Raw genomic sequence first — 10,447 nt, forward strand, 5'->3', positions numbered from 1 at the left:
ACGTGCGCCCCAGCCCCAGCGCTGACCCGCTGTTGTGTCACAGCGCGCGCAGAGAGCCGAGAGAGTTCAGGGCTTCGTCCAGAAAACGGTCGCCGAGCAAAACCGCCTGCTCAGGGAACAGGAGAGCCCGCAGAGCCCTCCAGGTAGGAGTTTAAAGTAGTGCCTTTGCACACAACTGCGTGGTATTTCCTGGTGGTTCACCTTTCTGAATAGATCTGCGTGGATACCCCCAGCTGCAGTCCCTGAAAAGTTTATTTTTCCTCCCAGTTGTTMTTCCCTGAGGCAGTGCACAGGCTTCAGATCCGGACTGAGGAGCCAGCTCAGATTCTTTCTGCCTTGATGCCCAAGTCCTGGCGCACAGCACTGTGTCGTGTTGGAGCTGGGATGCCTGCAACTCTGTTGGCGTGCTTCTGTTCTGACTCAAATTGTACACTGCTTCCGTTGTTGCATCTGCTCTCCTTTATACTCAATACATGGCTTTTCCAGTATTGCTAAATAATCATCTACAATAACATCCCTTTTTACGAGTGCCCTCTCCTTTCCTCCTCAGCAGGTCTGCTAGTGCTCCTTAGTCTTGCCTGTAAGATCCCAGGAACATTCCTAGTCTTTCACTCCTGTCATAGTTGTCTGGTTTCACTGTACGATGTTTTTCTTGGATGGGACTTTTCTGGGAATATTTTTCACACATGCAGTTTTTTTTTCCCACAGGTTCTAGAGATACCATATCTCCTAGTGCYGGTAAACATGAAACCTGTCAGTTACAGATCAAAAGCTGCTCTGTTCTTGGCACAAAGAAGAAAGCATCTGTCTCATTTAAACAAAAGCCTGAATTCTTCAACAATAAAGTTAGCTTGTCGTACAGTTCACAGGCAGAAAATACACAGGCTAGCCAGGAAAATGTCTGCAGTGGAATTGTTACGCCTTCTGCTGAGGAGAAAAAGCCTGAAACCTCAAAGGTGATGAGGCTGAGGAGGAGGAAAATGAAGACTGTGGTACCAGAGGAAAGGGAATCTCTGCATGACGTGCTGCTAATAAATGCTGATGAAATGGCGAAAAATCAAACTGCCAATGAAAAGGAACTTAGATCACCAGTGTTCAGACGAAGCAGTTTCTCAAATGCAGAGGAGAATGCTCACAGAGCATCCGAATCAGCCTTTGTGAGGAGAGAAGGAAAAAGTTTAGCGCCTTTGGATGTAGAGTTAGGAGTTGTACAGGAAACACTTGACGACAGTATCCCTGTAAGAGTGCCTGAACTATTTTCACATGCTTTGAGGGACAGCAATGATGTCCAGCAGCCTGGGCCCCCAAGTGCTCTGGCCATGTGTGATAACTGTGAGCCTGTGCAGCTGTGTTTAGAAAACAGTGAATCTATTTTACCTGACAGCAGTGATGATGGAGAAAAAGAACCTTCCAATACAAAAAAACAAGCAGTCAACGAGAGTATGTATGAAGATCAGGGAGAATTATGTAAATTCTTGGATTTAATGTCACAGAAAGAAGTATTGCCCTCTGACAGAAATAGCACTGTAATTAATGAGAGTGAAAGACCTGAAGGAAATCAGAATGACACCAATGGTTTAAACTGCTTTCCTACAGATACTCTTACATGCAATGTTGAAAAACTGTTGGAGACTCAAGAGATTGAAACTGAGTCAAGACTTTCTCACTTAGAGAAGATGACAACTCCTGAAACTGAAAGTGCTTTGAACTCTTGCACAGTTGTTGAGGGACTTCTATTTCCAGTTGAATACTATGTCAGGACAACTCGCCGTATGTCTAATTGCCAGAGGAAAGTAGACCTAGATGCAGTAATTCTCAGCCAGCTAGGTAGGAGCAAGAAAGGTCTGCGAAATAAATGCAAGCAGAAAGATGCAAATTCAGATCTGCCCTCCCAAGAAGCAGTTGAAAATGATGAGGAGTCAGGGGTCGTGCCTCTCGCTTTTCTGGGTGCAGAAAACGATCCAGTGAATTCACGTAGTCCTCAACAATCTCTTCCTCCATCTAACAGTAGCAGCACTTCGCTTGGATCCATCTCTCAGAGCAGTGTTGCTAGCACAAAGCGTGATCAGAGACAGTCACAGAGGAAACAAAAGGGAAGAAGAAAGTCTACAAGCAAACCCACTGTGAATCGAGCATCACGGGAACTTCTAATGGACTTGGATCTCATAACATCCAAAGAAAGCAGTAGTGTCTTATCAAATGACCSTCAGAGCAAAAAGGAAAACTCCAAGGGTAATCTTGAAAAATTGTATTTAAATGAGATAAGGTTGTCTAGTGCTGCAGCTCTTGGGTCTGGAGAGACAGAAGTGCCTGGCAGTTTACAGCAAATGGGTGCTGATCCTTCTGTTGGAAGTCAAGTACTTGGTAAATGCTATAAGACTCTGTTAGAACAGGTTCAAAATCCACTTCAGAGGAGTGATTCTTTGAACCTAGGGAAAGAAAATTTTGCCAGCTGCATAGGAGATCTGGATGCCAACTTAAGTGTGTGTCAATCTGATAAACATCCAGTGGAATTTGTGAAGAATCAACATGTGCGAGGAGACTGCAGGGCTGAGCAGCTCTTAGGGATTAATGAATGTCTCTCTCCACACCATCCCCTACGTTCCTCTGCCAGAGAGGGAACCAGTCAGGTCTCAAAAGGTATTTCGTCAAATAAAAGCGCTCCCTAAAAGTAGAGCCCAGTTGTAAGGCAGTGAAATGGCCAAGTGAATCCATGCACTGCTGTTCACACCCTGACATATTTTATTTTTTTATGCAGGAAAATCTGATCTGAGTTAACTTTTTGTCTCTTGAGAGTTGAAGCTTTTTTTTTTTTTTTTTTAAAAAAAAAAAAACATCATTGTGATGCCCACGTTGCAGGGTGTGCGCAGCAGTGCATGGAAGAGGAACAGGGCTGAGAGTCTTAAGCTGACTTTGTTGCTAGAGTAAATTTTTTGCAAACCTGACCTGATTTTTCAGCAAACGGACATAAATCTTTGTTTTTCCAACTGTATCTGGGCATTAATGAGTTTTTTTAGTGCTGACAAGTGTGAAACACAAAGACTAGTGTTACAGTCTGATAATCTGTGAATACTATGAAAAGAAAAAGAGTTGGGAGAAAGGCAAAATCTAGCTAGGTGTTCCATCAATTCTGGCAGCCTTTGCCAATGATATTTTAGCTGAAGCCTTAATGCAGAGCAATTGTGGAGTGTAATGTCTTTCCAGAAAATGGTACTTGCATATATTAAGAGGGATGTGGCTGTTTTTGGAAAATAGTGTTGTGACACTCTAGATAAAAGATTGGAGGGCTAGTTGCTGGTTGTTTTATGATGTAATGTTCTCTCTCATATTATGTCTTTCTATGTCTAGGTGAGAGCAAAAGAGGACAGAGCCATCAAATGAATTCAGAGGATCCAGCTTCTCTTAGTCTCCCTGCTATGGACCCTGATACTGCAGACTCTCTCTTCAGCTTCCGCAGTCTCCAGTGGCTACCCTTCAGACTGGGTATCAAGGACTTTCACTTACCTGATGAGGAGTTTGGGCTACTAAAACTTGAGAAATTTAAATCTTCCCCTGTGAATGACTTGGAGGTTTTTGTTCCTAGCACGTCTGGAGATGGTGTGGCTTCAGAGCACACACAGGATCCGCAAATGAATGCAGAAAAGAAAAGGCATGAAAGCAATTTAATTTCGCCTTGCAAAAATGCATTGTCCAAGTTACCTCATTTAGAAAGCCCAGCTTCCAAGAAGGGACTTTGCACAAGGGAATTGCTCTTTACTCCTATGGAGACTGTCTTAGCTGGTGTTCCCAGTCAGCCTGAGTCTCAGATTTCCTCATCTGTTTTCCCTGTCTTGGGTGCAACCCCTGCTGTCTTACCATCAGTAGACAATAATGTCTTTTCCACCACACTGTCTGTGCTTCCCTTGCAAGTAAACATTCATTCCTCCGAAGGAGCATCTGGCCAGGTTGTGGGTCATAGGGAATGTAGAGACTCTGCCATTCCACTGGACTCGGACAGCTGTGGTGCAGAATCTACTAGAAAAGAGGAGGGACAGTGTGCAAYGTTTCTTTTAGAAGCTGAAAGAGACCCTAATCATAAATCTGATGAGATGATGGCCTTAAAGAAGCATGAGCAATCAGAGAGCAATCTGCAGAGATCCTGCAGAGCATCTGTTCAACAGGTAACAAGCTGGCCTCTCTGCTAAGGGTACCAAGCCAGTGGCTCTGTGAGCGARTCTCCTCTTTCAAAGTCTCGACTGGCTTCTGCAGCTAGACCTCTTTGCGTGCCAGCCCTGGATGCTGTCCTTTAGCTGACTCTGCAAATGTTTGGCTTTCATCTGTTGCCTAAGGTCTTTTGATCTCAAGTGCAAATTTTTCAAAGCCTTGTTTGATTAAACTGGAGATGTAGGCTTTGATGCTTATTATAGAGGGCAGGCTTGAAACATGTATATGAACAAAGATTTACCCATCTAGTGTAAGTCTATCTTAGATTTGAAACTGGGATTTGGTAAAGGCAATTGTAGAAGATAGTCATCCCACAAATGGGTCATTCTACTGAGGAAATCAGTAGTCTCTGAGGAGTGGTAGTGGGACTGAGATGCAAAATGATGTTAAGAGACATTTTTGAGGGTAAAAACAGGGAATAACCTGTCAGGAGTCTCCTGTTCTTCAAAGATGTGCGAATTAGAAAAAGAGAGGCTCCTCTAATAGCTCTCCAGCAATAGCATGCAGAGTGAATTCACACTTTTGCCTCTCTCTTATGGATGCTGAATGTAGTTTTGAAGCTGAATTTATCCTCATTCTTTACTTTTTGTTTGTTCAGGAAAAAACTGTCGCAGAACASTTGGCTGTGGTACTGCTTGATGGCCTGAGAGAAGAGAGCTTGCAGCTTGAATCAAAGTTAAAGGTGGGATAATATCAGATAATTGTTTRTTGAGTCAAAAGCTGCTCTTTAATACAAAGTTTAACAAAAGTACAGTAAAAATTGCAGAACAGCTAGCTGAAAAAAAACCTAAATTCCTCTGTAATTTGATCAGTTCTTTCTTCAGTTGTGGTAAAGCATGCCAAAATGGCTTTGGCTAGATTCCTGTATATCTGCTTCTAACTGAGAAAGGATTTCAGTGTTTGTTTCTGAATGTCAAATGTCTAAACACATGCAAATGTTCCAACAAATTGAACCACTGCATTATTTTTTTCAGCCCCAGATAAAATCATCTCAATCCTTGTATGCCTACTGTGCCTGCCCGGTGGCTTCTATGGCCTCCTGTCCCCATTTCAGACATTTACTAACCCAGCAAGAAGCATRTTTTATTTGGGATTACAGCACTGCCAAAAGCACATGTAATGTTCACACCCCTCAGGAGCAGAGCCTTGTGTCTACGTGCCGTGACCAAGGCAAACCTTGCCAAAGACTGTTTGTACAGCTGAGCAATGGGACCTTCCTCCTGCAGTCGTGTMCTATCACTGTCCTTTTGTATTTCCAGCCTCTTGTAGGGGGTAGAGGACAGTTGGAAGGCAAAGAAGTGACATCTGTGGGAAAGCCCACTGAACTCCAAAGGAGCTTGCAGGGGCTTGGTCACCTGTGGCTTTGTTCAGTTTTTACCTTTCTTTACACTACTGCAAGTGTTGTCTCCTGTATGTACAGTAAGGGAAGCATGTGCATGACTACAGGTGGGCTGCACTCAGACTTCGYTGTGTCTGTACCATGGTACTTTCTGACCTGGTTCACTTCTGGGCTCTACAGAGTCCCTGTTGTTTTCAAGTAAGAAGTGATTTCTTTGAAATGAGCAAGTATATTCACTGCTCTAAGGTTAAAACCCACCACACTTATTTTCCTAAATGCCTTACTGACACTTCACTCAAAAATAAACATCTTGAGCATTAAGTATGAGCCTCAAATTCTCCTCATATTGGATCTCAAGTAACAGTTTTCTCAACCTGAATCTCCAGGTTAAATAATTGTATCTATCAAAAGAATATCAAGACCATTTTGTTTTGGACAGGATTCCTCACGCTCTTGTGCTGTGGATGTAAGTACCATGTGGTGGGAAGCAGCTGGCTGCAGAGAGCTCTGTGTTGTGACAGCCAGTGAGAACTCTGTTTCCCTGTGGAAACTTCTGGCGCCTGGCCACTGGGGAAAGGTTTATACTTGGCAACATGGAGAGGTATGAACATGGTCTTTATTTCTAGAATTTAGAACAATTTTCTTTTTACAGTGTGTTAATTCATAAGGAACTAACACAAAGATCTTGGAGTCTTGGGTGCAAGGTTAGTTCTTGGGTGGCATAAATTTTTCTTCTATCAGGCAACAGAACAGAATGATTTGCACTCTTGACAGGAATGRTCAGTGGTTTGTATGGTCACGTGTTAGATAGATACTGGTACTTCATGTACTAAATGGTAGTTGCACAGCAGCCACTGATTTGTTGTGTTCTTTTCCTTTAGGCCCCCTAGAATGATTCATTGTCTGTTATATCAGTGGGGATTGTTTAATTAGGGAAACAGTCAGCTCTAAGTTCACCATTGATCTAACTGTTTCTTCTGAAGAGTCTGAAAACTAGTTCTTCTCTGTATAATTTTACTTGAAAYGCTCTAGAGAATGGGAATAAAGTCAAAGTAAGAGGCACATTGTAGATAATGCTGAATTCTTGCTTTGCTGTCCTAGATTCCAGTAATACAGATTATTCCTCTGCCAGACACCTGTAATCTCGTGTGTGTAGCACTGGGAGATTTGGAGATTGGCGAAATAAGGTGTTGTATGTATTTCTTACTAATGCTTCCCACCCTGAGTATCTGCAGCTTTACTCTCCTGTCCTGTAATGATTTAAACTGTGCTTTGCTAATCTGTCACTTTCTCAAATGCTTTAACCTTTAAAAAATACGGAAGGGATAAAAAAAAAAAGAAAAAAAAAAGAGAAAGAAAGAACTACAGAGACTTTCTTATTCACCCCTAGAGGTGGTAGACTGTTTAAAGATACATTCATTTTATATACACTACGGCATGTTTAAGTTCTATTTCCTTTTGTCATTATGCATACTTTTGTCTTAACTTAGGCTCTTGCTTTATTCTTCTGAGAATGACTCATTCAAGCAATCACTAGTAAAAACTGGAAATATAAAAGCTGTTCTTGGGCTAAAGGATCGGAGGTTGGTCATCAGCAGCAGAACTCTTCAAGAGCAGCAAGTGGAGATAATATCATTTTCGGAGACAGGAAGGTGAGTCTTCTGGTTTCAGCATGGTCTCAGTATGGCAGGTGGAAGGAAAGGAGGCATCTCAGATGTAGAAAAGTGCCAGGTGCCTGTTCTTTCTGGAGGGGTGCTGTGTACAGAATATCTGTATTATTTTGGCTGGCTTTTCTCACTTGCTTGAATCTACTGTTTAGGAACAAGGAGGGACAGACTTTGATGCCCCCTGAAGAAACTGTTCTAGCTTTTGCTGAAGTGGAAGGAATGAGAGATGCTTTGGTTGGCACCACTGCAGTGAACAGCATTGTTGTTTGGTCAGTGTTTCCTTTGGAATTAAGTGAGATACAGCTTGCAGATGTAAATAGTGACAGTAACAGCTAGCTATAGACATTATATAGTGATTTTGGTTGGCTGCTGATTTGCCCATGAACCAATAATTCAAAGGGCCTAGAGTCTGATACATAACTATATTTAACTTCTGTGCATTTAGACTGTACTATCTTGGTTTAGTTTATCTGGAACCAAAACTATTTCTTTTTTTCGTAATGGTATAACTGTGATTAGAAAAATAACAGATTGAGGATGGAAAAGCAGTCATAATTTTATTTTCACTGACCGCAGGAATTTGAAAACGGGCCAGCTCCTGAAAAAAATGCACGTTGGTTATTCCTACCCAGCTTCAATCTGCCATCGAGCATATTCTGACTCTGTACGTATGTGAACTAGCAGCACACAGGTTACGCATAGACTGCACTAACCTAACTGTACTGGGGGTTTAAAGGAGTGGGTTTCTAGAATGGATTGAAATATCTGCTGTATTTAGATCCATTGAAGATATTTCAAAGGAAAATAGGTTAACTTGGAGAAATAAGCGACATTGATTACCTCACATTCTTGGCTTTCTGCAGTGCACTGATAAGAGTGATACATCCAAGTGTATGCCAAAGCAGCAGCCCAAGACATCTTGTATGTGGGAAGCASATGTTCTGTTGCCCAGTGCTGGTGCTTGGTAAATCTCTCCCTTTTCACAGGTCGGTAGTTGCCAGCATGATGAAGCTGCACTGTCAGAAAGCATACTTGAATTGGTCATTATTTACACAAATCATTGAGGATATAAATCTAAACAGTTCATACTAGTGATTCTTTCCCTCTTGCTTCCATTTGTACTATGATTCCAGCTGGATTTTGTGTTTTTTCAAGGGTGTGATTGTTTTCAGTAAACGTAATCTTTTAGGACAAGAATCGCTTGTCCAATAATGATGTCTTGAGTCAGATTCTTTGGAGACTTCTTCAGAGTATCTATCTCAGGCTATTTTGTTCTGACCTGTAACTTTTGTTGGAGCCACTGTTTTCAGCCATGCTAGTCTATGTGGAATTCTTGTTACATGAGTAGTTTGTTAGGGATTAAATGGAGGCCARTAAAGTCTACTTTAAATGTCACTTCATTCTACTCCAAGTTTAGCTCTTTTGAGCAGAAGGATAGGTGCATAATTCTACTGAGTTACTGCAATATCATTTTGCTGTTGTGCTTTGACCCTTACCAGTCAGCATCTGCCTTGCTTTTTAATATAATTTGATAAGGAAAGTAAACTATTTCTATTTTATGCRGTAAAATTAATGCATCAMTGTTCATAAGGTTTTGATTATAGAGAGAATGTAGCAATTGTTTTTTGAAAATTCTTCAGATTTTTTCCCCCTTCTTGCTATTGTTTTTAGTGATGTATTTTTTTCTCTGTGTATCAGGGCCTTTTGTTTGTTGTTTTAAGTCATCCACATGCCAAAGAGAGTGARCTCTGTGGAAACCCTGCATTCCGCGTGATAGCATTCAATCCCAAAACAGCCAGGAGCACTGGAGTGATTTTCTCCTCCCTCCCACCTGGACATGCTGGAAGGCAAGTATCTCCCAGACTGTGTGTGCACATCTGAACGGTACCTTTGTTGTGGGTTTGGAGGAGAATCACGTAATGAGCTGTTGTTGGCAAGGATCCATTTGCCATCTAGCTGATGATAACAAGGCTGCCATCCATCACATTCATTTGTGCGGTATGTACACTAGAATATAGGGAGGGTGTTGCCTATTTCCTGCCTGTTTCCTGCACAAGTCTGTGAGCTAACCTCTGAGCCATGGCTCAGCAAGGGGGCTCCACTCACAAGAGCTGTGCAGACACACAACAGGATTGCTTTTCTGCTTGCTATGGGCTTTCTCTCTCTCTCTCTCTCTCTCTCTCTCTCTCTCTCTCTTTTTTTTTCTCTCCCCAGAGAGTGCTTGTAATAAAGGAAATGTTGTAACTGGATTCATCAGTCAAACACCTTAGGCAAAAACTTCTTGAGGAAATGTCTGCAAATGAGGATATTCTAAGCCTTTGTGCCTTTGTGATGCTAAAGAGCACTTAGCTAGCTTTATTTAGATTAGACAGCTGTTTGCAGTGAGATGACCTTTTACTTCTTATGTTTTGCATTTGGAAGACTAAGCTTTAAGATTTGCAATACACTTATATCCAGCTATATTTCTTAAATACACAAATATTAGTAGATTGAGATCTTAGTTTACTGAACCATTTCCAAGTATATACTAGGGACATGGGAGGATTGGCTTTTGTATCCTTCTTGTTCAGATACACTGAAGATAAAAATATTAACATAACCTGACTTTCTAAGTTGGCTTAAATTTCATTTATTACTTTTCTATGTGAAAAATTACCTTATTTTATARATGATGTAATGGTGTCTTCAAAGAAATGTGTAACATTTTGACTCTTCTGTGTGTGATGCTAGGTACCTGGAAGGTGAAGTGAAGGATGTTTCTGCTGCAGCTGTACTAACCTCAGGAACCATTGCGGTGTGGGATCTGCTTCTAGGGCAGTGCACAGCTCTACTCCCACCCAATTCGAATGGGAGCTGGTCGCTRGTCCGATGGTCTGTTACAAGTGCTTGTCTGCTGGCTGGACAGAAAGACGGAAGTGTTTACCTGTATCATTATTCACAGCCTAAGGCAGAAAAGACTTGAGAGAAGGCTTGGAGAGGTGTCAAGAGAAGGGTTTGCACTGATTAAACTAGAGTAAGGTAGAATTTCTGGCTGATGGGAGAGCTGGTTCCCTTCTCCCAGGTTGGTTGGGGGGTTCACTGCGACCGCGCGGGAGCCCTGCAGCCAGCCCTGCGCGCCTCTGGCTTTGCTTCGCGACCGCGGACGCGTCGGTTCTGTGCTGCCGGCAGCGCCAGCGCCCAGCCCAGCCTGCACCTCTTATACGTGGGGCCTGTGCGGGCCGTGCGGCCGGGCACCGCG

General features: G+C 42.4%; 1 protein-coding gene across 1 annotated transcript; it reads left to right on the top strand.

Annotated features, from left to right (window-relative positions):
- Positions 1 to 25: 25 nt before the first annotated feature.
- PALB2 (partner and localizer of BRCA2) lies at positions 26 to 10,441 on the top strand (the record flags this gene model as incomplete). Its single annotated transcript, XM_085309886.1, has 11 exons — positions 26 to 143; positions 709 to 2,640; positions 3,349 to 4,160; positions 4,802 to 4,885; positions 5,982 to 6,143; positions 6,644 to 6,729; positions 7,033 to 7,194; positions 7,362 to 7,478; positions 7,786 to 7,873; positions 8,908 to 9,056; positions 9,940 to 10,441. Coding segments are annotated over 11 exons (3,942 nt in total), but the record flags the coding sequence as incomplete, so codon positions are not given.
- Positions 10,442 to 10,447: the final 6 nt, after the last annotated feature.

Source organism: Rhea americana, unplaced genomic scaffold (assembly GCF_003343005.1).
Source record: "Rhea americana isolate MKP2758 unplaced genomic scaffold, rheAme1 scaffold_305, whole genome shotgun sequence".
NCBI lineage: Eukaryota > Metazoa > Chordata > Aves > Rheiformes > Rheidae > Rhea > Rhea americana.